General features: G+C 35.4%; 3 protein-coding genes, 1 non-coding gene and 2 pseudogenes across 12 annotated transcripts; 5 read left to right on the forward strand and 1 right to left on the reverse strand.

The window, feature by feature from the left end:
- Nucleotides 1–3,239: 3,239 nt before the first annotated feature.
- On the forward strand, nt 3,240–3,940 carry AT2G05518. Its single transcript, NR_143729.1, has 3 exons — nt 3,240–3,402; nt 3,490–3,621; nt 3,725–3,940. It is a non-coding gene; the product is annotated as an other RNA (non-coding RNA).
- A 1,995-nt stretch (nt 3,941–5,935) lies between these two features.
- GRP-3 (glycine-rich protein 3) lies at nt 5,936–7,228 on the forward strand. 6 transcript variants are annotated; one of them, NM_001036258.2, is made up of 3 exons: nt 5,936–6,240; nt 6,469–6,573; nt 6,595–7,228. In NM_001036258.2, the coding sequence occupies exons 1-3, from the start codon at nt 6,162–6,164 to the stop codon at nt 6,825–6,827; spliced, it is 417 nt and encodes a 138-aa protein (NP_001031335.1). In that variant the 5' UTR covers nt 5,936–6,161; the 3' UTR covers nt 6,828–7,228. The 6 variants fall into 6 exon arrangements, with proteins under 6 accessions (NP_001031335.1, NP_178620.1, NP_001031337.1 ...); NM_001036260.1 differs by having other exon boundaries at nt 6,107–6,240; nt 6,469–6,594; nt 6,658–7,062; NM_001124805.1 differs by having other exon boundaries at nt 6,107–6,240; nt 6,469–6,594; nt 6,679–7,062.
- Nucleotides 7,229–9,631: 2,403 nt separating this feature from the next.
- Nucleotides 9,632–10,489, forward strand: AT2G05530 (Glycine-rich protein family). 2 transcript variants are annotated; one of them, NM_001335283.1, is made up of 3 exons: nt 9,657–9,775; nt 9,994–10,083; nt 10,117–10,489. In NM_001335283.1, exons 1-3 carry the CDS (start codon nt 9,700–9,702, stop codon nt 10,263–10,265), a joined length of 315 nt encoding a protein of 104 aa, NP_001325419.1. In that variant the 5' UTR covers nt 9,657–9,699; the 3' UTR covers nt 10,266–10,489. The 2 variants fall into 2 exon arrangements, with proteins under 2 accessions (NP_178621.1, NP_001325419.1); NM_126576.2 differs by having other exon boundaries at nt 9,632–9,775; nt 9,994–10,489.
- A 2,609-nt stretch (nt 10,490–13,098) lies between these two features.
- AT2G05540 (Glycine-rich protein family) lies at nt 13,099–14,228 on the forward strand. The gene is made up of 2 exons (NM_126577.5): nt 13,099–13,318; nt 13,625–14,228. The coding sequence occupies exons 1-2, from the start codon at nt 13,210–13,212 to the stop codon at nt 13,921–13,923; spliced, it is 408 nt and encodes a 135-aa protein (NP_178622.1). The 5' UTR covers nt 13,099–13,209; the 3' UTR covers nt 13,924–14,228.
- A 2,400-nt stretch (nt 14,229–16,628) lies between these two features.
- Nucleotides 16,629–20,646, reverse strand: AT2G05550 (annotated as a pseudogene; the record flags this gene model as incomplete). The annotated part of the gene is made up of 1 exon: nt 16,629–20,646.
- A 1,769-nt stretch (nt 20,647–22,415) lies between these two features.
- On the forward strand, nt 22,416–27,322 carry AT2G05560 (annotated as a pseudogene; the record flags this gene model as incomplete). Its single annotated transcript has 1 exon — nt 22,416–27,322.
- Nucleotides 27,323–27,389: the final 67 nt, after the last annotated feature.

The following is a 27,389-nucleotide window of genomic DNA, read 5'->3' on the forward strand; positions in this document are numbered from 1 at the left end:
ATTTTTAAATTCGTAACAATCAAACGGCCAGACCGAGATCAAACTAAATTGAATTAATGGTCAGGTAGATTTATATTAAACTTGTGAACATTAAACTTGAAACTATCAAACAATATATAAACCCGTTAAAATGATTAAATACGTTTGCGAGAAATAGAAATATTTAGAGATAGGCGATAGAAGATACGTTCGGCTTGAATTTAGAGAGGTTTTTTGAGTTACCAAATTTTACACTATTTAAAATATAATTTTCACAAATATACATTTCTATTATAAGTTTATAACTATTAGACTTCTGAAACTGTTAAAATTATTTGTTATGTAGCAAAAACAAACTATTTTTATAAATAAAACACTAATATATGATACAAAAATGATTAAATCTTTAAATACCTAAAATTTCTATTCAAAATTTAAAAATAATAAAATAGAAAAAAATATGTGTACCCAAGTAATTTTAAGAACAAAAGAAAAAATTACAATACAATGTTACTATTATGATATCTATGATATTATATAATACACTAACACAAAAAAAAAAAAAAAAAAAATCTTAATGAAAACTTTTTGAAAACAATATTATTTTTACATAACTTTCCACGCATCTTATTTTCAAATATATTTAATACAAATTTTTATCAAAACCTTATGATAATACTTACAACCCGCATAATTTGCGGTTCACAACATTAGTTATTGTGTCATAAATAACACTATACACTTTTCTATGTACATAATAATTTATACATTACAATATCTTTTACTAAAAATTTGTTTAAATACATTTTTAAACAATATAAAATATCGCACGTACGTGCCGGTCAGAATCTAGTAAAAATTTGAAATCAAAAACACGCATATATGTTTGCCAAAAGAACTATTTTATTTGCAAAACGTTTTTGCCTATCGTGAAAGCCCGTAGAATCTCCCGGCAATTGGGCTTATTTTGATTGAGGCATATTTTTTTTCCAGCATATTTATTATATTAACTCAAATGAGTCAATGTTGAGAAATATTATTTACATATGTAATAAGATGCGGTTGGGTACGAACATTTCGTGCCAAATGATTCACTTTAACATTTGCACTTCGGGAAATTAAAGATAAATTGAAAAATCAAACTCATCATTATCTTCTTGAATCGCTTATAGGTACGTAGTAAAGGCTGGCCACTTTGTTGGAGAAGACACTATCTTCACCAGGTCTGAGCAGTTTGTAAAAAATGTTACTTCTCGCTTATCTTGGCCAATCATGCATCTCATTGCCCTAACGAGTGTTTCCACTTCTGTGTGTAGACATGTGAGACTTCTTCGTAGGTTGGTCGCACCCATGGCTGGATGACCTCCTGATGGTAGTGTACAAAACCATCCCATGCCCGAGAACATATCAGTATCTTTCCAAGAGCCATCAATGAAACAATGATGTCCTAAAGGGTTTATGTTAACCCGCACATCTATCACCAGGACATATAACAACCTCCAATTGGGCTAATGACCAAGCATTTGCTTTATTCTCTGCTAACTTAAGAATCTCCCTTGGATCACGATAAATATTCTCGTGAAGTTTTTCATTCCGTGCTTTCCATATGTACCACATGATCCAAGGAAAACTAGAGCTATTTAAATCCGAAGGTATTCTCCTAAATAAATGATCTATATTACCATAGATTGATGAAGATGGGAAGACTCCCAGGACCATTGGTGTTGGTAATAATGCACAAGTCTGAAGTGTTGGTGGACACTCAAAAATAGTGTGATTTATCGTTTCCTCTAGGGCCCCACACCTAACACATGTAATGTCACAATGAATATTTTTTTTTCCTTAAAGAAGAATTTACATGCACACAACGAGTAATAACTTGCCAAATGAAATGTCTCTATTTTGGCGGGCATTGAACTTTCCAAGAGTGTGCTTGGAGGGGTTGTATGTTCGGGCCAAATTATCGAACTTGGTTTTCACCTAGAGACATTTGCTCCACATAATAGCCTGACTTAACCGTGTATTTTCCAAATTCGGTAAAGTGTCAACCCATTATATAAGGTTTGTTGTTTTTTCCTATGGGTAGTATAAATACCAAAGGAAGATCCTTGAGATCAAGAATATTCTGAATTAAGTCAATATCCCAAGTGTTTATCCGATCATCAATCAAAATTATTGAAAAGAAGAGATTGGTTATGAATATAACCATTGTTTAAGGCTGGCCTCGGGGTTTGAGCTGGTATCCAGGGGTCATTCCATACTGAAATTGACCCTCTGGAGCCTACTCGTTCAATAAGTCTTTTTTGAACCAGAGGTCGAGCAGATACTATAGTCCTCCATCCATAGGAAGGTAAGTATGATTTAATTGGATCCATTCGATGTAATTTTCGATAATACCTCCCTTTAAAGACCTTAGCAAATAAGGAGTCAAGGATCATAATCAACCGCCACAATTGTTTGCTAATAACGAAGTATTAAAGACCATTATTCTCATTAATTCCATCGAAAAGCATACAAAACACCTCAAATCTGGTTCGTTGAGAGAAAGATCTTAAAACTTGGGTCTCGCAAAATTAATTAAATCTTAATATTTCTAAACTATTTTTTTATTAAGTTTTCAAAGAAAAAAAGAAAATATTTTTTGAGTTTCTAAAATGGAAAGGTGAGTTTCCATCACATATTTAGACATACAATTTTAGGAAACGCGTTTTCGTGAGTTTCCATCATGTTTCTATGAGTTTTTTTTTTCTAAACGTTTTGGAAACGGAAAACGTACTGCGTAGAGAATTTTCATGCAACATAAGACCAATGTTTCTTTCTTTCCTTCATAGGCACTGCCTGGTCGTAACAACTCCAATAATAACACATCGGATCTGATTGGTAAATTGATAATTAGCATACTAATAAAGGAAGAAAATGTCTATTATACTAGCGTAAACTTTTATTCTAGTTTTATGTAAGGTAAACATTAACGCTGAAAGAAAAAAGAATGTGATTACAAAAGTTTTCAGCTCATTATGTTAGGTTCAGAGTAATCTAACTAAAAACGTTTTTTACTCTTCTTTTATTCTAATACCAATCAGATCATCTATATTATATAAATCAAACTACCATCACTTAAAAAGGGAAAAATATTATATGAGGCTAAAATAAAAAATCCAAAAAAATTTATTTAAGAAATTTGTAAACTGATATATAATTAAATATAATATGAAAATTCGTCGTTAACTAATTATTATGAAGTTTTTTCTCTCTTCTCTCTTTCATACCTTTTAGAGAGAAAAACACTTTGATTCTATCGATTGGATTTTTCCCGTGAATAGCCGTCTCTAGTGAATCGAGTTTTTGTCCATCATCTTGTGGCTCCGTTAGCCAAGATAGCTAGCTTCTGTCTGGCAAATCTAGCTTCTATAAGCAGTTTTGGTCGGCTTTTATATTTGTTTTTAGTTTTTTTTTATAGATTTTAATTGATGATTCGTTTTATAGATTTTAATTGATGATTCGTTTTAGGTGTTAGTCACTTAAAATCAATCTATCGACTTGTATCTCTGGAAGCTCGATCTTGCAAATCGCCTAAAGTAAAGAGAAGAAGAGTTGTTTCCAGCAAATTTGGATTGCCATAGCCGTCTCTAGTTGTTTTTGGTGCTTCGATCAAACAAAATTTTGTGAATTAATCAGAATTTTTCCTTTTTATCTTATAGGGTTGAATGATCTGTTATTGATTTACTTCTCTATGTCTATGCAGAATCTGGTGAAAAACAAAGTAAATCGATGTTTAAGAAATTTACAGCATCGATTGAGTTCACCAGAATCGGAATCGTTGACGACAAAGATTAACCGGAATGTTTAACGCATCTCTCATACGTGTCTGTTTTTATTACATTTTTGGATTGTAGGCCTGAACCTGTACACTTTGTTTATGAATCTTTAATAATAGATAAAATAAAACACTTATTATTCCGAGCACGGGCTTGCATATGGTTCGGTTAAGTTCCTGTTTTTCATATCTTTCTTTTTATACGATTTGTCAGCATCATTCAGCCATCGTTATTGACTTGTTGCCTTTGAATTTTGTATCGAAACTAACTAAATAATTCATTGAACGAGTGAGACTCTAACACTTGCATGGTCTATGTTTCAGGAGAGCTTAGATGTGCCTATAATCATCACTAACCACGAGACAGCTCACTATTAGCATTAAATGTTAATACACATTTCGTTTCTAAATTCTAACCTTTACGTGTTGGGTGGGATAAACAAACCCGAGACTCCACATTTTTCTACTAGCATTGACAATCTGTCCTTATCACAAGCTTAAAGGAGAAAAATTTGAACACATTTTTTTAGAAAAAGAAAAAAACAATTATTGTTGTCATTAATAAAGTCGGTTAAATTATTTAACACAAATAATAAATAATAAAAATAAAGGATAAAAAAAACTATTTCGACATATAACATGTTTCATACGAAAATATATAAATGATATGTTGTCCAAACATATAGTACTTTATAGGACTATCACTTTTGTAAGGATTTTGGAGATAACGACTACTAAGAACATTTTTAATGGAAGATTGTATTGAAAATTTTGTGAGGTTATATTGGATGAAAAATTGACAGAACCCGTTTTGTGAAGAAATTTTTGAGAAAATGGAAAAGGTGGACATGTGTTCACATGCATTTGATTGGATGTTTAGTTTTAATAAAAGAAAAAAAAAAAAGCGTATATTGTTATCTTTACAAAAGAAACTCGGATTTTCTTTCTCTCTATTTCTCGCACGAAGATAAAAACCGGTGAACTTTTGATTTCCTATGAGTTAACACCGTTTTATGTGTATATTTGTGGTATTTGAGGCTTCCAAACGCTCAATTTATTAATTTGACAGACGGTGTTGATTATCGCTGGAGGAAGATAAACCCATTCAGAGAATAACGAATCTGATTTGGAGAGTTTTCGTTGAAGGAATGTCTAAATTAGGTATGAATCAAGCCATTCTAGCATGTATATGATAACTAAATATTGTATTTTCTAGTTAATATATGTAATTTTAATTTTATTTAATATTCTTAAGATAAATTTATCATGTTCAACATGTGCTACTGTATTTATCTAATCATTTTAAATTTGACTAATATTTAAAAATGCAATAGTTTTGCTTAAACTTAAATCAAAGTATTATTCCTATTTTCGAAAGTTTGTGTTGTTATTTATAGTATAATTACATTTATTTAATTTTTATAAAAAATATATTTTGCATAATACACGGTATAGTGATCCGGTATATGACCTGACGGGTTTTAATATAATACAAGACGGGTTTTATTGCGGAACGGGTTACATAACATAGCGGGTTAAAATCGATATTAATAAAAAATTAAAATATTTTTGACAAAAAATAATAATAATTAAAATACATCATTAGCCAACGCTTTGAAAAAGTTAAAATCTTCATTTTATTAATTTGTCAAAACCACCAATATTATTTTATGTTGAATTAAACTAATTTCATTAATTAAAATATATGAAACAGTTTTTTCGAATTTTAATGCGGATTAAAACCTAATTTTTTTTTTGTTATTTATAGTATTATATTTATTTAATTTTCATAAGAAATATATTTTGCATCCACTGAAAATATTTCAGTATTTTAGGTCCTGTAAATTTGCACCACTTTTTAAAGCCGTCCGTAAGTGTAGCCCTTTGATGATCTATTTATTGATCAGTATCACTTTACATAGGTTTAAAATATGTCGACTAAAAAAAGGGTCGTATCCATAACAAGTACCAAGAGTGGACGACTTTTCTTTTCTGTCCAAAAAAACAACAACAATGATAATCCAATAATGAAGTTTTTGCATATCAATATTGTTTAATAAATTTATCGAAATATCCAAAAGACTAGTGGGTTTGCCATTTATGGAGTTTCAAATTATTTACAATGCGTCCAACATCCAACCAGAATAAGGGGACCGACGCAATTAAACTCATATATACTTAGACTTTTCTACTTTGTTTTAATTGTGATAAGTTCCTTTTCTCTTTATTGGATTACGGATAAGTTATTTGACTTTTCTCATTCCCTCCTCCTCGTTTTCTTTAAATAGAGGCCATGCATGGTAACATTTTATGCATCACTTGTTTCTCCATAATAAGAGAGTTTTAAGCATTTGAAACAAAAAAAATGGCTTCCAAGGCTTTGGTTCTGTTGGGTCTCTTTGCTGTTCTTCTCGTCGTCTCAGAAGTAGCCGCGGCATCTTCTGGTACTTAAAATGATTTTATATATTTTAGTAGGATGTCTAATCTTCATTATACCTAATCTCAAAATATTCAAATGTTTTGTGCCAATATTTTGATAATCTTCAGTATATGATGTTATAAATCTTTTGAAAACACTCTAATAGATTCGGACAGATTTTAGTATCGTGGAGAGGCATGTACGTTTACACGAACTAAACATTATGTTTAAAATATGTGTTGTTTTTGGACAGCCACAGTGAATTCAGAGAGTAAGGAAACTGTGAAACCTGATCAACGTGGCTACGGTGACAATGGAGGAAATTACAATAACGGAGGAGGTTACCAGGGAGGAGGGGGTAATTACCAAGGAGGAGGAGGTAATTACCAAGGAGGAGGAGGTAATTACCAAGGAGGAGGAGGAAGATACCAAGGAGGAGGAGGACGGTACCAAGGAGGAGGAGGACGATACCAAGGAGGCGGTGGGCGACAAGGAGGAGGGGGAAGTGGGGGAAGTTACTGCCGCCACGGCTGCTGCTACAGAGGTTACAACGGCTGCTCAAGATGCTGCTCGTATGCCGGAGAAGCTGTTCAGACTCAGCCCGGTCACTAAAACAATATATTAACCAATCACCACCATGCATGTATTGCATTATGTATGTATGATTTTAAGTAAACCATGGTGCGTTTGTAATGAACTGCCTCAAGTTTTTGAGGCACTATAGATTAAGAAGAGAACTATGGGAATAAAGTTTGATTATGTAATGTTTTATGTGGTTTGAGTTGTAATACTTGCTGTTTGCATAATAAAATCGTTTGTAGTTTATGTTAATCTCTTTCGTTTTTTTGTAACAGTGTTATATCATTATACATACGCTCAGGGTGGGCGAGAAAAATAGATGTAAATATGTCTCTGGCTGAGGAATTACATTTCATAAATGAAAAGACCAGACACCTAGAGACTCTATTGAGGATTTGTCACCAACATTTCAAACTTCACTAAATATATGAAAGTGCCAGAAAAAATATCTTAGAAGATTTGATGTGCCCAAAGCTATTAAAACTCATAGTGTCAGTAACATCACCGGTATTCATGTTAATCGTTAGTCGTCCACTTGGCACCGGCACGCCGCATACCCCACCGGCCAATAATAATGAGATATTTATCTGTACTATTGATATGAAAAAGACTTTTCAAAAAGGAAAATATAATTTCTTGGTTTTCTTAGACCCTTTCTAATGTTTTATTTTTATCTTCAAAATGAAAAATTGAATAGTGTATCTTTATATTTGAAGATATACAATTCACTTTGAATATGAACTTTATTATTTACAAAATAATCTTTCAAATTATAATAAGTATTTATTTTATACTAAAAAAATTATTTATTTTATTTTAGTCCAATCAAACTAAAATGCAAAAATATTAAATGAAAAAACAAATAACATACCCAACATAAAACTTAAAATACATAATTAATGCTGACATTAAATATTAAAGACATAACATAGATTAAAAACTTATAATAACATAACATATACTACTAACATATATGTCTACAATTATACCATAAATATATGTTTTAATTAATTATATGTAATGTGATTTTCTTTATAATAATGTATTTTATATAAATTATTGAATTATTTCCTTATTATAAAATAAATAGGTTAAAGTTCATAAGTTTATATAGTAAAAGGTAATATTCATAATTAATAATAAAATAGAGATAGAATATATTTAAGAATATTCTTTTTGAAGTAGAAAATGAAGGAAACCATTGAAAAAGTCTTTCTTCTTTTTTTTTCTTTAATTTTGAAGAAACTTTAATTTTGAAGAAATATTTGAAGATAACCATTAAAGATGCCCTTATAATAACAAAATAAAAAGTTGAGGACTGGCAAAACAAGACTCTTTACTAATCGGAGACTTTCGTGTGTGTTTGTTTTTTTCTTTTGGCGTCGTCACGGAGAAACACCAAACGCCCCGTCACACTTGATAACTTGGATAGATAAGCAAGTCCGCAACCAACTCACCACCATTTAACGTACGGGAGATCGAAGATACAACAAGGGCATGCACGACTGGTTCAAGACCAGAAACTGATCACTCTCGACTCAGCTTTCATATTTGCTAAACGTTGCACAAGTGCTAAAAATATTATGGTTTTCTTTTGAATATAATTTAACATTATTTCAAAACAAAAAAATAAAAGGTAAATGAATTTGATCCAAAGAAGAATCTTGTAATCCATAAGAAAATCAGAGATCAACACAAAATCCCGAGAAATCAACAAATAAATCCCGTTATCCAAAACATTATTCAACATAAACACTAGACAACGAGTCTCGACCGCTTGATTAATTAAAAATAGTTTGGTAATAATACGGAAAAAAGGACGAAACATAGTTTGATAGCAATCAGTTGCATGGACATGGACGTAAACATGAATGTGTGTATGAAAGAGATCTTTAAAACTTATAGTTACGTCATTTTCCACAATCACTTTCACGAATACGAAAACAATCAAAATCACGTTAATGACATTGCCTGCGTTCAGGCCACGATAGTTATTAAAATGTTATCATATTCATTTCATAAAATGTTGTGGAACCTCTTGGAAGTGATTAATCATTCTTTATCAGTGGGCTCGTTATATTTTTCTTAAAACGCACATGAGTTCGGGGTTAAAATCTTCTTTGAAACAACATGAGTTCAGATTTTAATTGGAGAGATCGAAAGTGTCAAAATGTGTTTATTGATGTGTTCGAAAGTGAGTACGAAACAAATTTATATTAGTATATATTTTTGTATGAAATAATTTATAAATTTGATAATTTTGTATTTTTATCCAATTTCGCTAAATTTGATATTTTATCTGTATATAATAGTTTTTGATACAGTTATCAAATACAAATTCTGTTGACACAGTATTAAAACTAGAAAATTATTTTATTTATCGCCTATTTTAATTGCAGTGTTCCAGTCCAATAATGGAATTCTAATATATTTTTGTTTTTGTTTTTTAGCCAACGAATCTAGATGTCTATATGTGTGTGAATGCATTGAGTTTAAGAAGTTAATAGAGTTTTTATAAAAGACTAGTGGAGTTTATCATTGATGGAGTTGCAAATTTATTTAACGTGAATCCAACAAGTGTTGAGTTTAAAAGGTTAATAGAGTTTATATAAAAAGACTAGTGGAGTTACCATTTATGTAGTGTCAAATATATTTACCGTGAATCCAACCACCAACCATAAGGGAACCGAGTTAATCGACGTGTACATATACTTTGGTACTTATCTCCTTACCTCTTTGTATTTACTGTGACTAAAAAAATACATTCACTCTAGTGGACTACTGATTACTTTATTTAACTCTCTCTTCATTCTCTATAAATAGTGAATGTTTTGAGTAACATTTTATCCATCACTTGATTCAGTTGTGTTTTGCATAAAAAGAGAAGTTTAAGCAGTTGATAAGAATGGCTTCCAAGGCTTTAGTTCTGTTTGGTCTATTTGCAGTTCTTCTCGTCGTCACAGAAGTTGCCGCTGCATCCGGTACGTAAATATTAATGTTGAAACCTTATTATATGTAAGAGACCATCTCAACTATTTTTATAGCATGTTTTATATAGAGTATTTTCAATGTTGTCAATATTATTTTTAAAAGTCAAAATTAATTTACATTCGTATTTTTCATAGTTGGTTTAAGAGAAGAAATAGTTTTGAAATTTGGGAGAGTAATATCTTATGAAATTATGTGTTGTTTTGGATAGGTACAGTGAAGTCAGAGAGTGGGGAAACCGTGCAACCTGATCAATATAATGGCGGTCACGGCGGCAATGGAGGCTACAACGGAGGAGGAGGTTACAACGGAGGAGGAGGTCACAACGGAGGAGGTTACAACGGAGGAGGAGGATACAATGGAGGAGGACACGGAGGAAGACATGGTTACTGTCGCTATGGCTGTTGCTACAGAGGTTACCATGGCTGTTCAAGGTGTTGTTCGTATGCTGGAGAAGCTGTTCAGACTCAGCCTGGTCACTAAATTAAACAATATAATAAGTTGACCACCATGCATGATTGTACCTAGATATACACTTACGTGTATATGACTATAGGTTAATTAATTATGGTGCGTTTGTAATGAAGTGCCTTATAAGTAATGGGAATAAAGTTTCATGTAATGTCTGTGTTTAAGTTGTGATCTGAGATGTTTGCATAATAAAATCTTGTTTGTTGTTTACACTATTATCTTAAGTTTTTGTGTAAGAGTTTTCCATTATCATACTTTCTAGGTCGAAGAAAAACACCTAGAGACTCTATCGAGGTTTTGCACACACGTACCTATACTTCCAAAGTTAACTAAATATACGAAAGTACCATAAATTATCTCACATTTGATGTGCCAAAAGATATTGGAAACTTATTGTGTCAGGTTACTTGAGGCTCAGAAATTTGACCCTTTTGTGTCTCACAAGCTTGCACTGACTCGGTGTTTAGGTTTCAGTGCCTCCCAACGAATAAAAACAGTCGCTAAGTGTAGGGAGGAGTAGTTGAATGCCATTTAATCAGACTGGAAGATTGGTTAAGAGCTGAGACTAAAAATAAAGTTTGCATTTATGTTTAATTATATTGAAGACTAAATTTGTAATATTCTAAACGATGGTGGTACATGAGCAAGAGTTAATAAAAATTTATTTGGTTACTTGTAGCATTAAAGTATCATATTTATACAACAACTACTGTACAAACCTTTTCAACAGACTTGCGCATCAATATGCTGGATGTCTTGATCGGACGCAGTTTGACAAGATTATTGATAGACCTCTGCGTAAAGACGTTGTTATCTTCTTCAGAAGGTACGAAATAGCAATGGACGAGATAATTTGGAAGGCAAAGAGTTGGAGTGCTAGTGGGAAGCGATGGAATGCGTAAGAGTGTTGCTTGCAACCAATCAAGAGTTTTTCAACATCAGACTCTTCTTTGAAACTTGCGATAAGATCCAATGTAAGGAGGAATGACGTCCTTCCTAGGGATATTTGCAGAAGAAATCCAGGTTCTTCATCAGCTCAACTGTCATAAATTTTGGTCTCATGGGAGGAGACGAATCACAAGTTAGCACCCCATCCACAATAATTATGAGTGCCAAAGCTAATTTCTTCCATGCAGTCATGTCAGTTTCAACTATCAACTGATCTTTTAAATCTCAATTGTATGGCGGAAAACACTTTAAACCCATTGATGAATTGAAGATTTCTGATTTGAAATGTCTAAAATTACCCTAGATTTCATATTACCAGATACCCTAACGAATTTTGAAATAAAAGTTAGAGCCATACTTGTCGTCGCCGCCGATGACACAGTATCTTCCGAAATTCCTCGCCGACTTTTCTTCTTCATCTCCGTCTTTTGAGTTCTTCTAAAAACAGTAAATCGAGAAATCAAAAAATCCTTTAATTGTTAGACCCTTTAACACGAACTCGATCAAAATTTTCGCCACTTAAACAACAACTCGAACTCGAACAGAGCCTCAATCGGAATTCTATTAAGTTTCCGCCACTTAAAATTTTTGCTATTTAATTTTAAGTTTTAAAAACAAAACCGTAACCAAAAGAAACAAAGCAACTGAAAGTGAACAGTCTCTGAGCAGTTGTTGTTGAAAGGTATTTTCGTCCAGTTTAGCCTAAATGGCTAAAACATCGAAGGCCCAGCCCACTCTGCCAATTCCTAGAATAAAAAGACAATAATTATGGTGAAAATTCTTTATTTTGAATTTGTCAATTCTAACCAGTACCATATCTCTATTGTTTTACTCATTAGTCTTGTTATTGTTCACAAATTTATTCCTTAGTTAAAAATTAAAATATATTCTACATTTATTATTCTTATAAATGACAATTAGTATAAGTAAATATAGCTTATCCCAAATATTCTCATTTTGGATATGTAAACTTTTTAATATTCCTTTTGTATTTTATTTTCTGATGAATAAATATCTTTTTCTCATGTAAAAATATACAACAGCAGAGATAAGTCCAATAAATTCAAGAGAAGCAAAACTGTACTATCTTATTCTTAACTCTTAGTATTCGAGTTCGATTACCAGAAAGATTGTTCTCAGTTTACAAGAAGAGGCGTGTCTCCTGCAAAACTCTATACAAAACATTAAAACCCATGGAAAAAGACGTATAATTAAACTGAAATATACAAAGCATAAACAAAATGTCAGAAATATAATAAGTAAAGAATGGCAGAACTAGTATGGCATGTATTTACTTTTACATTTAGGTATTTAGTTTATGTCACCAGTATTCTATCTCCATTATGAATGTTCAAGCTGATATTTATAAACTTCACCTCAACCAAGTTTGTATATGTAGTCAAGACTTTGCAGGACGGATAGATTATCCACTAGTCGATCTTCCACAAGAACCATGTAGAGTATGGCTAGCTCCTTATAAACTTGCTATCGTAGCATGTTAAGTTGGAGTAATTATATCTATAATTGAACTATATTGTTTTACAGTCACCATAAGAATTGTAATTCCTACAACCATTTTTAATTCGCTCTTTCTGTTTTATATATTTTTGTGGTTAAAGTTACTTTTGCTAGATTTTGTTTGGACATGGTTATTTTGCAAATCGAGTCATCTTTAACATTTCACCCCCAAAATAAACTTAAAAGTATTAAAAGAAGTAGTCCTAAATTAATAGGAAAAGGTCATTAAAAAACAGCAAGAACTTTAATTATCAGGGTGCAACAATTTACAACCAATCCAACAACCAACCGTACAAGGGCCCTCGTGATGACCTATTTGCACTTATCCACTCGTTTTGCAAAGTAGCATTTACTTGCACGTACTCTCTACCTTGTGATCTATAAATAGAGGTTTTGCATGGGACACTATACTCACCAGTTCTTTCTTCCATATAAATTTTGAATACATTATATATAACAAAAATAGTATTTTAAGAGATCGTCGCCTACGATGGCTTCAAAAGCATTGCTTTTTTTAAGTCTCATTGTTGTTCTTCTTATAGCTTCTGAGGTGGTAGCCAGAGACCTCGCTGAGAAATCGGCAGAGCAGAAAAACAATGGTACATAATAAAATTCAGACTAGTTTTATTTTTGTTCCCATAAAGTTATAAATTACTCGAGATCGTTGTATATTTGTAACATAACGACCATGTTATTCTATAGATCACTTTCAAAGTATGGTTTATTGTACAAAGACCTAATCCTCCTTATTCACAACCCTTAATAATTTGGCCTGCTTTAATTACAAAAAAACTCATACTAATCACGAATCGCTCATGTTTATTACAAATACTTTATAAAGTAGTGACAATATCTGAATATATCATTAAGCACAATTACTAATATATATTCATTTTGAGTAACAGAAAGAGACGAAGTAAAGCAAACGGAGCAGTTTGGCGGGTTTCCAGGAGGAGGGTATGGAGGGTTCCCGGGAGGAGGGTATGGAGGAAACCCTGGTGGAGGATATGGAAACCGTGGTGGTGGATATAGAAACCGTGATGGAGGATATGGAAACCGCGGTGGAGGATATGGAAACCGAGGAGGAGGATATTGTCGCTATGGTTGCTGCTACAGAGGCTACTACGGTGGCTGCTTCAGGTGTTGTGCTTATGCTGGTCAGGCTGTTCAAACTCAGCCACAGAGTACTGAGCCGGGTCACTAAAAGTCGTAAAATGATGCATATATATCAATGATTCCTCAGGCTGTATAAAGGGAACAATTAAGATATAGTAATTACTAGGGTTGAAAAAGTCATTACAAAGATAAGAGATTGGTTTGTACTCTATTGCTTATGTTTTATTTTTAAGTTTGTGTTGTAACAAAGGGAAAATGTCAAAAAAAGCCTCAACTTTCAAATTTGGGATGAAAAAAGCATGAACTTTTAAAATGTCATTTTAATCATGAAGTGTTTGTTGATTTCTCAATAAAATAGGTAAGTTTCGTTGACTGGGCCGTTTAAGACATGCCGTTAAATTTCCGTTAACGGAATAATCACAGAGTTAACTTTCCGTTAGAAACCTAAAACGACGTCGTTTTAAAATTAAAAATAAAACAAAAAATGGCAATAGCCTATGCTCGTTCATGTGACATGTGAAACTCCTTACAAGCTTTTAAACCAATTTGCCACAGTAAAATTATTGTCTAGGTTCAGCAAACAAAGTTTATATCAAATATCTATCAAACTAAATTGAAACTACGAAAACTCCATTGTTTTCTCACGTTCGTAAAACCCAATCACATTTCAGTTTCAATGTTGATTGTTAGGTTTGCTATTCAAATCTGTGTTTTCTTCATCAAAAATTGAACATGAGCTTGAAATTACTATCTTATGGATCGAGATTCCGCTGGATCTCCTACTCTAGACTCACCAAATCAATATGAATTTTATTCTCAATTCAATTATTTTTCAAACCCAAATTAATGAATTATTAAAAATTCTGAGAAGGTGAACACCCAGGAGCTGGTTAATGCTCAAACCACGACGGATCTAGATTACGGAGAGAGAACTCCGACTCTAGAGGAATGAATGGAGGAGACGAATGAGAAGAAGAACTATGAAGAAGATGATATTTTAAGTATATATTTACTTTTGTTTTTCATTATATCAAAATGGAAGTTTGGCTTGAGTTCCTCTGCGTAGCGGTTCGAGTCTACGCTATAGCCATTTTTCTGTTTTATTTTTAATTTTAAAACGACGTCGTTTTGGGTTTCTAACAGAAAGTTAACTCTGTGATCGTTCTGTTAACGGAAATTTAACGGCATATCTTAAACGGTCCAGTCAACGAAACTTTGCTATTTTATTGAGAAGTCAACGAAAACTTCATGATTAAAATGACATTTTCAAAGTTCATGCTTTTTTCATCCCAAATTTAAAAGTTGAAGCTTTTTTTGACATTTTTCCCAATAATCTATGTTCATGTGATAAAGTATGTTTGGATTCAAACTTTTTTAAATCATTGGGTCCTAAACTAATTAATATTGATAGTTTAATATATAATTTAATTATTTAGATATTTGAATTTGACTATTTAAGAAAAAACTTAACCATTTAAATGTTGATGTGTCATGATAAAATTATATACCCCCAACAAATTATAAACTAAAATTCTCTTAATTATATACCCCCAACAAAAATGCCTTTAGAACTTAAAAATCAAACCTCTACCTTCGCATCACCATCCGACTTGTGTATTCAACTATCAATTGTTCATCTTCTTTCGTATTTAAAGCTATAAACTCTTAATTTTTGAAACCATATGAACCATTAAAATAAATTTGTAATTTCCAGACTTATATAATTTGTAATCAGAATTTAACCCCTCTTATCCCATGTTATTTTCTATTTTGTTAGTTTTCATTTATGTTTGTTACGTATATTCTTGTTGTATTTTTTTCACAAATTTTCAAAGACAATAGCAAAAAGGTACTTCCTTAGTTTTTGTTGAATTTCGTATACAAAAGAAAAACTATAAAATTTCATTACTTGGTTTCTGTTTTTTATTGAGAATATGTAGAAATTATCCAAAGAAATGAAAAGAATTAAGTAACTTAGCATGAGTTATAGTGATTTAATTTGTTAAGAGGGTAGATGAAATGATCTAATAAAACCTTTGTTTTTTTTTGTTTTTTTTTTGAATGTAATGTTAAATTATATTCAAAAAGAAAAGGTGTCTTTGGTACAACAAAGTGCAACGTTAGCTGAAAAGAGGCTAAAAAAGAAAGCTAAGAAGAAAACCTAAACATCAAATGAGGTTTATATTGAACATTGAGACTGAAACGAGAGTTGTAGCCCCTTGTTATAGCGACTATCACCACTGCTTCGAATTGTTGATAGCCTATTCCGGACTTGACTGTCGACCCATTTGATTAACAAAGGTGCTGAGGTTGGCTTCTCTCCATGTTTTCTTCTATTCCGTTCACGCCAAATAGTGTAGACCACGGTTTGGAAGACATATCGCACTACAAAGCTCTCTGTTCTGTCACTCCAAGGTGCAGAAATCGTGTTAAGTAGCGTGTGCCAGTTCGAAGTGTATCTTGTCTTGAATATATTTGCCGCTAGGTCTTTCCAAATGCGTGAGACAAAGCTGCAGGCAAAGAAGAGATGATCCCGGGTTTCTAGATCATTGTTGCAGAAAATGCATGTTACCGAGACGCCATTGTTCCATTGGTGCATTTTATCTCCCGTAGAGAGACGATTACGAGCTGCGAGCCAGACGCAAAAATATTGTTTCGGGGTATTATGATGAAACCAGATTTTGCGATACCAGTTTACCTCAGAAGCCTTTGAACGAATATGGTGCCAAGTTTCTTTTGTGGAGAAACTCGCTTTGTAGACATCGTTTTTTCCCTGCCATAGAACCTTGTCATCTATGTCGCTTCTCCTTGTTTTTGGTTTTCTAGTGCTTCTTCCATTTGATTTAGAATTTCAGCTCTATGCCTGCGACGTCGGCGTTTATCCCATGCTTCCACCACCGTCATTTGCCGCTGAATTCCCATATCAATCATTCCTCGATCCCCAACTTTCTCAACCATTTGACCCATGTTTGACCAATCATCATACCAGAATGAAGTGCAGTTACCTTTGTTCACTTCGACCTTACAAAAGTTTTTTGCCTTCTCCCTGAATTTAATAAGCTTTCTCCACATCCATGAGCCCAATGTTGTGTTCTCCTTTACAAACCAAAATGTTTCGTTCTTTAATAGAAACTTTTCTATCCATTTGACCCAGAGCGAATTACCATGAGAGACAATTTTCCAGACCACTTTAAGACAACAAACGTCATTTGCCTCCTTCAAAGACCTTAACCCTAAACCCCCTTCTTTCTTGGGTTTACAAACATCATCCCAGGATACTTTAGCTTTACGCGGGTTTAAATCTTGACCAGACCAGAGAAAAGAAGAGCAGAGTTTGTCAATGTCTCGTATGCATTCCCGTGGTAACCTGAAAGCGAAGAGCCAAAAGTTGCAGATACTCCAGAGGACCGAAGATATGAGATTGAGTCTCCCAGCGTTAGAGAGGTACCTATGAGTCCAGGACCCAATTTTCCTCTTAAGTTGTTCTAACAGAGGAGCATAATCTGTAGCAGTGAGCCGCTTAGTAAGCAATGGTAGACCCAAGTATCTTACTGGGAGTTGACCAACCTCAAAGTGAAACTTTTCCTGAATTTCTCGCTGATGTGAACCAAGGTTACCCGCCATGTATATAGTTGACTTCTCCATACTTATACGCAATCCAGATTTTTTAGCAAACTCGTCAAACACTTACACTATTCCTTCAATAGATCGAGTCTTACCATCTGATAACACCATGAGATCGTCCGCAAAGCTAAGGTGGGTGAGCCCAATGTTTTTACATTTAGGATGGTAGCCGAATTTTCTTGCATCAGCCGCCTTTGAAGCATGCGAGAGAGAACATCCATACTTATAACAAAGAGGTAAGGAGAGAGAGAGCATCCTTGACGCAATCCTCGGGAGCTTTTGAAGTAGTCTGCTAGTTCACCATTAACCTGGACCGAAAAAGAGGCCGTAGTAACACAGAGCATGATCCAATGAATAAATTATGGGGGAAAATCCATGACAGAGAGAACGTTCTTGAGAAAAGACCATTGAACTGAATCGAAAGCCTTAAATGTCGATTTTTATTGCACAACGACCCGATATCGAATCTTTGTGGTAGTCCTTCACTAGCTCTGTCGTGAGGAGCAAGTTCTCTAGCAAAAGCCTATCTTGAACGAAAGCAGATTGATTGCCCGCAATGAAGTTTGGTAGCAACCGTTTGAGCCTATTGGCTATGATTTTCGATATGACTTTATAGATCACATTGCAGCAAGAGATTGGTCGGTAATCTTTCATTTCTATTTCCTCCAGCTTCTTGGGAATAAGAGCCAGAATTGTTGAGTTTACTCCTTTCGGTAAGAAACCCTTTTCAAAAAAAGATTTTATTGCTAAGACAAACTCCTCACCAATGATATCCCAAGTTGCCTTGTAGAATTCAGTTCTGTAGCCATCTGGCCCGAGTGATTTATCTTTTGGCATTGAGAAAACAACCCTCTTGATTTCCTCCTTTGTAACCTCAGTAGTAAGCATACCTTTATCCTCCTCTGAACAACGAAATGTCATCAAAGTTTCTAGCTCGCATAATCATTTGGTATGAGTTGGAGAAATTCTCGAAAAAATCTCTCAGCTTCTACTTTAATTTCCTCCTTTTCAGACGTGATACTACCATCTGGCCTTTTAATCTCACGGATTGTGTTTTGAGCCGCTCTCGTCATGATCGCTCTATGGTAAGCTTTATTATTCTGGTCCCCAACCTACAACCAGTGAAGCTTAGCCTTCTGTTTCAGGAACTTTTCTTCTAGACCTGCAACCTTTACCCATCTGTTATAGACCTCTGTTTCTTCTTCCATACTTTGTGGGGAAGGATTGTTTGCGTGTTGTTCCTGCTTTTTACAGAGAATGTCATAAGCCTCCTTTGACTTTGTTACCAGATTTCCCAATCTTTCTTTAGCCAATTTCCAAATCCCTGGCTTTAAGATCTTTAGCTTTTTTGAAAAACGAAACAGAGTTGAAGTGGACATGAAGAGTGGTTCTGTTTTGTTCCAATGTTCTTTCACCATCGGCTTAAAATCCTCCATTTCTATGATCGCGTTGACAAACTTAAAAGGTTTTGGGCCTTTTACACTTCGTTCGGCTGCATCATTAAGCATTATCCTACAGCGTAGATGATCCGAACACCCCCCTGCTTCGAATACATTGTACGCCTGCGAAAACGACTGAGCCCAAATATCGTTCACCATCACTCTATCCAACTTCTTTAGTATGAGATCTTGTTCTTTTTTATTACACCAAGTGTATAACGGACCATGGGAAGCCATGTCTGAAAGATCACATGAGCGAATCATTTGTTGAAAATCTCTCATTCCACTCGTCACCACCGGATTACTATCACAGTTCGAGTGTTCTTTCATATCGAGGGTCACGTTGAAATCTCCAAAAATTAACCATGGCTTACTACTAATTATTGGAGAGTCCTTGTGGTCTTGTAGTTCTGCCCATAAGTTTTTCCGTTCTTCCACAAAATTTGAAGCATAAACAAAGGAGCAGAAGAATTCCTCTAGTTGATCTTCTAACTTAACCGAACAAGTTATGAGTTGACCACTTTTGTAGAAAGGGGTAAGCCTCACGTTACTTTTCCAAAGAACCCAAATCCTGCCTCTCCTATTAAATTCATAATTTGTTAAAACCGACCATCCTGGAAACAACTTTTCACTCAGCTCCTGCATCTTATTCTCCTGGACCCGTGTTTCAAGTAAACAACCAAATTGAAAATTTTGTTCTTGAACCCATTTCTTTATGATTGGATGCTTTGCAGATTCGTTTAAACCACTGACATTCAAGAAGAAACCCGTCATTTAGCGATGCTTTGGAGGGAGCCCTAAACTCTGACCACTAGGAGTGTGCCTAGTTGAAGGAGTAGAAGGATTGGAGAGCACTTTATGTGCAGACTTTGATCCACGGGGTAAAGATGCCCGAGGTGGCAGCTCTAAAACCCGTGACCTTACCACTGAGTTTTTTTTTCCTTATTTTCCACCTCTTGTGTTTGAGTATCCGCCTGTTTAGACTTCTCCTCAGGCTCGTGAGGTTCCATCTCTTTAGATATTTCCTCCCCTATATCCTCTGCGCCACGAAGTACAAAGTATGAGTTTGATAAAATAGAAACTTCTCCAAACTTCAATCCTACATGACTTTTCCCGGGGCTAAGCGTAGTCTTAGGAGTGATCCATCCTTCATCCTCTCCTCTCTCTACCTCTACTTCCCCCGGAGCGTTAGATTGAATCTTAGGCACCTCATCCAAAGTTACATGAACAACTTCCTTAGCTTTTCCCGTAATTGGAGAGGATGGCTGAACTGGTTCTGAAGCAACTGCGGGAATGGTTACAAAATCACTATTCCCCGTGCTGGTTTTCTCAATAGATAAACATGTTTCTTTAAGATGACCCCATTTACCACATCCATTAAATCTCGGAGGCAGCCAAGGATATGAATATGTAATAACAGCATCGAGCTCTCCTTCTTCCTCACCCGTGAATACGTACTCTCTAGGTAGATCTTTTGTTAGGTCTGCTTCTATTAAGATTTGTGCTTCATCAAAACTCACACAAGCTTCCGTTTTTGGATGTAACCGTATTGGCTTACCCACTGCACTAGCCAAGAACTCCAAACCTTTATCAGTGAACATTGACGGGGGAACATCTGTGAGAGTAACCAAAAGCTGAATGGATTTCATAGCTGGTTGAGAATCTTCTTGAAAAGGCGTCCACTTCGAGAGCACCATCGGAATGTCCATAATGTTCCACATTCTTCTATTCAGCACTCTCCTCCTCATTGCCTCATTCCTTATGCGAAATTTGACTGTTGTTGCGTTTACTTCATACACATCAATTAAGTTTAAATTATCTCCAAATTTTATTCACAATCATGTGAATCTTTCCCACATGCGGGGCCTTCGTACTAAGGAATCGACCAACCAAAAAATCCTCCCAGAGAGGTTTTGCACCTGCAAAAAACCTCTTTCGGAACAACCACTCTTTCTTTACCATCAACTGCATCTACCACAAACTTTTGTTTTGTGAAGATATGTTTTTTTGCAGCGTTGAGCCATGATTTCTTAACTGGTGGAGACACCACCTCAACAACTGTTGGAGTAGCATCTAGACCTAACGAGATCTGCTGGTCTGAAACTGTCTCACTTGTATCCGACACCAAAACCCCTTGCTCACCCTTCTTCGTATCATCAGATTTCTCCTCCTGACTCTCTAGAATCGGTAAACTGTTAGCCAAATCAATGGCCGACACCGAAACCTCACCGGAAGTGACTGGAGAGGCTGTCGGCTGCAGCATTCTTGCTTGGTACGCAAAAAAAACTAATCGCCTTTTTTTGTCTCCTGCCACGTCAGCCCTTTTTCTTCTTTTTAACCTTTGTCTTTCTCTTTCTTCTTTGTTTGATTTCTCTCTCGTTTTTACCACTCTTAGATAAATTATAGGTATGCTGCCAATCTCTCTCTTGATAAATCTAGGCTGCCAAGTGTTCTTCATATTGATGGGTTTTCTCTCCCTCATTTTGTAGATAATCTCTTTATTTCTTTGGTCGGAATTCAATCTTTCTTAAATTTTTCGTTGTCATGTCTTTTTCTATAATTCTTTGTCACTTTCTTCCGTAACATGTTATTTCTTTGAATTACACGTAATAGCAGAATATCTCTCTCTTTAAAATGTTACTTTTTTGTATTACATGTTATTTATTAAGATCACATGTAATTTGTTTTTAAAACATGATTTTAATGTTAAAACACTTTATTTTTCTACGCTTTTCTTTAAGTATAATATGATTTTTTTTTATTAAATGACATGTTCTTTTAGAGCGATAAGAAAAAAATTACAAGTTTTTCTTTATCTTTAATTTTTCGTAGTGCAAATGTTAAATCAGATTCTTTAGTACAAAAAATTCGTACCGAACCGCATCATATTACCTATGTAAACAATATTTCTCAAAGATAACTCTTTTGAACTTAATTATTATTGGTTGACAAAAAAACATGTTTTTTTCACAAATAACAATACGCTACTGCATTTTTGTCTATGTTTAAGAAGAAATTTTCACAAAAGTGGACGAAAAAAGATTTGCTCTAACCGTTTGTCAAAGTGAGAACTGGTTTTCACGTTTTGTCTTTTCATTCAATTTCGGACCAAATTACCCTGGGAAAACTTAATAATGGCACAAACCAAACCGTGCAGCAGTTCGTATCGGTTGAGTTGACGGCGTAAACCAAACCCTACAGCAGTTGGTTTCGGTTTAGTTGATGCGGTTCAGTTTTGAAAAAGACAAAAAAAAAAAACTGAAACGAAGAAACCCGAGAAAACGATAAAGAGAAGAGAGTAACGGAGAGATTTGAGAGAGAATCAGAAAGCGAAACGAAATTAAGTATCCATTGCTTCAAAATTCAACATAACTTCGAATTGTTGGGTAGTTGAATTGAGCCACAGAACTCCCACATCCGGGGAAGTGAAAGTTAATGTTTTTCCCAGCGAAGCCAAGAGAAAGTTACTGTTTATTCCGGCAAAATTTGAACCTCCGGCGAGATAGCATCTTTAGCTATGGCTGGGAATAAAGCTAACGACGAAGTCCCGAGGAAGCAGCATGGTCCAGGGAAGGAGAAGCGGGTATTAAGAGTTTCCCCGCGGAGAAAACGCTCTGCGACAAAGGCAACGGAGGAACTGGGTTAGAATCTCTAATTTTCCGTTTGTTGTCTTTGGGTGTATCAGAATTGTAAAGCTTGTTTGATTAAAGGGTTAGAATTTGTCGGAATTTAGCATATCTTTAGGATGAAAAATTGAGAAGTAGAATTGGAAATCTCTGTTTCCGCCAAAAATATGATTTTGAGTTATAATCTGGAAAATGTCTGTGTACGTACACTACTTCGGTTTGCTTAACAATATATGACTTTTAATTGCAGGTAGTCCAAGTGTTGCTCCGACTGAAGATCTTACAGTTGAAGAGTTACCACCAAGACTCTTTGCTCTAGACCGGTATCCTTCCGAGACGAAGATGAACGCGTACTCTAAACTGAAGTACATTTTTGACATAGCAAATGTACTAAAGGGGAAACCAGAGATGCAGTTTCTTCTCGATTCTCCATTTGGGGAACTTTTTAAAATACCCAAAAACAAGGCATCTTTCAATGCTAAGCTTGTCCTTGGACTAATATGCCGTCAGTTAGTGACAAAGAAGGTGAATGAGATGTGGATTGTATTCGGCGGTCATCCAATTAGATTTGGATTAAGAGAATTTATTATCCTAACTGGGCTGGAATGTGGGAAGTATCCCAAGAAGAAAGACGTTGATGATGTTATCAGTGTGAAACCTGAGTGTGAGAGTGTTTGGAAGACTCTGTTTGATGAGAGGTTTGGGGACACGATTCCAACAATTGCTGATTTGGTGAGCTGGCTGCAGGAGGAGGAAAGCATGGAGGGGTGAAAGCAACTGGCACTATCTCTTATTATTTTGGTTGACGGTGTGGTAGCGGCCCACAGTAACCCCAACAGGCCTACTTCGAAGACTGTCGAGATGACTAAGAACCTGGAGTTCTTCTGCAAATACCCATGGGGAAGGGTGTCCTTTACCCGTACTTTGGGGAGGATAACAAATTTCCAAACTCCTTACGATGCTCAACAACTAATAAGGGGTTTACTTGTAGGGTCTTATGCACTCCATGGCTTCCCATTAGCTCTCCAGCTTTTAGCTTTCGAAACAATCCCATCAATTCTAAGCTAGGACCTGATGATGTACCTAACAGGACATTTGCTGAGTGGTCTATCCATCGTCTTGCCTCTCTGCGAGCAATCCGGACATCTCGCATTTTGGAGTGTGAGGCTGCTGATGAGGTGTGTTAAATTGTGTATGTACGTACATAATAAGTAAATGTACATTATCTATGGTTAACATACTTATTTGTGTAGGTTGAGGTCAACTATATTGTGAAACCAGCTGATAATGTTTGTCCTCCATCTCTTTCATGGGATGATGAAGTTGATGATCCAAGGGTTGATTACATTGAGGCACTGTTAATAGATGGGCCTCAGTGGCAGGAGGATGAATGGGTTGGAGGCTATGCTAGAGTACCAAAGCAGTTGCGCCCACCACAACTAGAAGAGACAGGTAAGTATAAGTATAAAGGTTGTTTACAAATTTTTTTGGTATTGCACCCAGAAGAAAACCAATTAATAGCAGCAACTGGTCTATTGTAGATGTTAAGAGGAAACGAAATGCACCGGGCCCGAGCCCTAAAGAACCTGCTATGAAAAAACAGAAATCTGAAATGGACTGTGATAAAGAAGAGAACGCTGAGGATTGTTTTGGAGAGCCTGTGCCTGAGAGGTTTATTGTTGAAATGAGGAGGTCTTTCAAGGAGCTGGAAGACCAAATGTATCAAATGCATGAAGATATGAAAGACTTTGTCCGTGACCAGATACGTGCTGCCCTTGATCCAAAAGGCAAAAGGACAGAACAAACCATACCTTCCCATGATTCGCGGGAACCACCTACTTCTATGGATAAGGCACCGGTTACTACGAAGAAGCCATCGAGAAGGATGTCTACAAAAGGAAGCACTGGAACGAGAAAGTCTTCAAGGCTGACTCGTGTTTCTCATGATGTGGACACTCCTGCACTTTCTGTTGGCTGTAATTCCAAAGAGGAAGATTTGGATGTCCCTGGAGTACATACCACTGCTGTCGGCGGAAGAAGAAAACCTTCAAAGCCGAAGAAAAATGTTTCTTTTGCTGTTGACACTACTGAGCTACCTGATTCCAATAAGGAAGATATGCAAGGATTCATTGATGAACAGGTAAGTCATGTACGTACATTGCTAAATATTTTATAATCCATATGTATAACTGTACTGTCTGCTTCGATACATTATGGCGCTAATAATGAAAGTGATTTTACTGCAAATGATGGATTGGATTCTTCGGCCGCTGAAGAAGAGATATTAGACACTGGATTTTTAATAGTTCCTTATGCTGGATCCACACAATCCCATCTGGTATGTCGTCTACTAATACTCTAAACAATCTGTTTAAATGGTGTACGTACATATTCGCTTAAGAAGTTAGTTAAACTATGTTTCAGGATAGAGGAAATGTTGTTGTTGGTAAGACTGTCTTCTTAGGTTCAATGTCTGGGACTGTCTATGTTACACAGGAAGAGAGGCCTGTGGAAGAAGCTACTGTTGACACCGAGATGGAAGAAGTTCCATCTAATGTGTCTGCAATAGTTTCAGAGGTAGATCTTCTGGTAATCGTTATATACAGATTTCCATGACTATATGCATATATATTACATTAATTTCTCCACTTATCTAACGCTTAACTCTATGGTAGCCTATGTTTCAGGATAATGGACCAAAGGATGTTGCCGAACCTGGCTTAGTTGGTACCCATACAGGGGCCGATGAAATAGCTGATGCTGACATAGAGATGGTAGACAATCCATCAGGTTTACCTTCAACATCTGCACACGTATGTGTTAGTCACTTGTTCTTTTTCCATATGTGTACGCCCATAAGACTTTGCAAATTATTTTTGTTTCAGAAAGAAGCAAGAGATGCCAGTGCATCGACTGAAGCTAATGGCAGCGACTCAGAAGAAACTTATGAGCCTTCTGATGGAGATACAACTCACGTACCTAGCACAAGTGTACGTACATTTTTGTCACTATGTTCTGTGTACATATATATTGTTTCATACATTAGTAGAAAGTTTCTTTCCGATGATAAATTCTACAGGTTGAGGCGGCAGGAGAATCCAAATTAGTGACAGGGATGGAAGTTGAAATACCTGAGAAGACTCACAGTGATCCCCCGTCACCATTTCAAGTAGTTAACAATGTAAGCTAACTCTTGCAACAAATAAAATGTACTATTTACTGTTCAAATGTATAAAATTTATATTATGCAGGTCATACGGGAGTTGGATACCAAAGCCGTTGGTGATTTGGCTGCAGCTACTGATGTGGAGGTAACAATTTGTGTGTTTCAATTCCTATTTTCGGAATAGCATGCATAGGATTATATGTGTACATTATATAGATTTGTGTACGTTAACTTGCACAGGTAGTCATGGAAGAGCCGGGTATTGTCGAGGGGTCTGTAGGAACTGAGGATCCTAACCCAGGGTCAGATGAAGCAGACAAGACCGATATTCCTAAAAATAATGTATGTACCTATTTTAAACATAGAAAAACGTATGAAACTGTTGTTGACAATCATATTTGTTAATAGGATGAATCAGACAATGCTGCTGCTGTCGAAGCAAAAGAAGAAAAAAAATCGTCCCCAAAGGTCCCAAAAAAAGTGAAGAAGCAACTTGTCTATGAACAGGATGATGCACATCCTCATGGTTTTAAGGCAAAAACAGTCTTGGTGCCCGATGTACCAACTCAACAGATAGAGGTTGTTATCAGGGCTGGAAATGTCTCATACAACCCCCTGGACATGGTTGACCCTTCAAAAGTAGAGGAATTCAGCAATATCATTAAAGGACCCTCTATGTAAGTACATTATATTAAAATAGATTATTTAATATCTCAATCATCATTTTTCCAAGTCTTAAGGTTGTTATCAAATATTTTTCTGGATTTACAGGATTCACACTCTTTTTCGGGTTTCGCAAAGTGCCCAACGAGTTTTTTGCGAACCTTCTAACACCTGGTGAATGGGTCGAAAGTTCGGTACGTTGCATTTATATACGTACATTCCTTGTTATAAATTGTACATAGATGATTAAATTTTTCGTGGAAGTGTACGTACACTGATATATTTTTTGAACATTTCAGCATTTAGAAATGATGGCAATGTTGATGTGTCACAAGAACGGGGAACAGATGATAGCAAACAGATGTATTGTATTGGACATGATGCTGACGCATCTACTTACCAAGCGGGTGGGCGACTTCAAGAAGTGTATTAATAAGAACGGGTTCAAATGGGGTAAATTACTGTCCGACATTGCTAATGGAGTTCACATAAACCGTGAACCCAATATGAAGTGGCTGAAGGATGTCGATGTTGTGTATGCTCCGATGAACTGGAAGAGTGAACATTGGGTTGCTTTGGGAATCAACCTTAATGAACGGCTAATAACTGTGTATGACGCTTTAATATCGCACACGCGGGAGTCGGCTGTGAAGGCGAGAATGACTCCTATTTGCGAAATGATGTCGTACTTAGTCAGAGCGATGTGCCAGGATGTATTGATTTCTCCGTACTCAGTTGAACCTTTTGAGTATGTGCGTTGTCCTACCGTTGCTCAAAACCCAACTACAGGAGATTGCGGGCCATACACGATGAAGTTCTTGGAGTTGCTTGCGTTTGGACACCCTTCTTCGGAATTGACAACCATTCGAGAAGCAGATATGGTCTTCTACCGTCAGAAATACTCGGTTGACATCTACGAGCACGGCAAGCGGGAGGTCGGTACTGTGCACTTGCTTTAATCGTCCAAGAACAATATTCTGGTTCTTTGCAACCAATTATTATGAACAAACCTATCTTAGATATATGATTGCAACTA

Source organism: Arabidopsis thaliana, chromosome 2 (assembly GCF_000001735.4).
Source record: "Arabidopsis thaliana chromosome 2, partial sequence".
Taxonomy (NCBI): domain Eukaryota; kingdom Viridiplantae; phylum Streptophyta; class Magnoliopsida; order Brassicales; family Brassicaceae; genus Arabidopsis; species Arabidopsis thaliana.

What these genes read in the sequence shown, in the direction of transcription:
- AT2G05530 (NM_126576.2), top strand. Translation starts at nt 9,700, where the DNA reads ATGGCTTCCAAGGCTTTAGTTCTGTTTGGTCTATTTGCAGTTCTTCTC. An exon ending in AGAAGTTGCCGCTGCATCCG is followed by an intron (nt 9,776 to 9,993) that starts GTACGTAAATAT and finishes TGTTTTGGATAG; the next exon opens with GTACAGTGAAGTCAGAGAGT.
- GRP-3 (NM_126575.4), top strand. Translation starts at nt 6,162, where the DNA reads ATGGCTTCCAAGGCTTTGGTTCTGTTGGGTCTCTTTGCTGTTCTTCTC. An exon ending in AGTAGCCGCGGCATCTTCTG is followed by an intron (nt 6,241 to 6,468) that starts GTACTTAAAATG and finishes GTTTTTGGACAG; the next exon opens with CCACAGTGAATTCAGAGAGT.
- AT2G05540 (NM_126577.5), top strand. Translation starts at nt 13,210, where the DNA reads ATGGCTTCAAAAGCATTGCTTTTTTTAAGTCTCATTGTTGTTCTTCTT. An exon ending in GGCAGAGCAGAAAAACAATG is followed by an intron (nt 13,319 to 13,624) that starts GTACATAATAAA and finishes TTTGAGTAACAG; the next exon opens with AAAGAGACGAAGTAAAGCAA.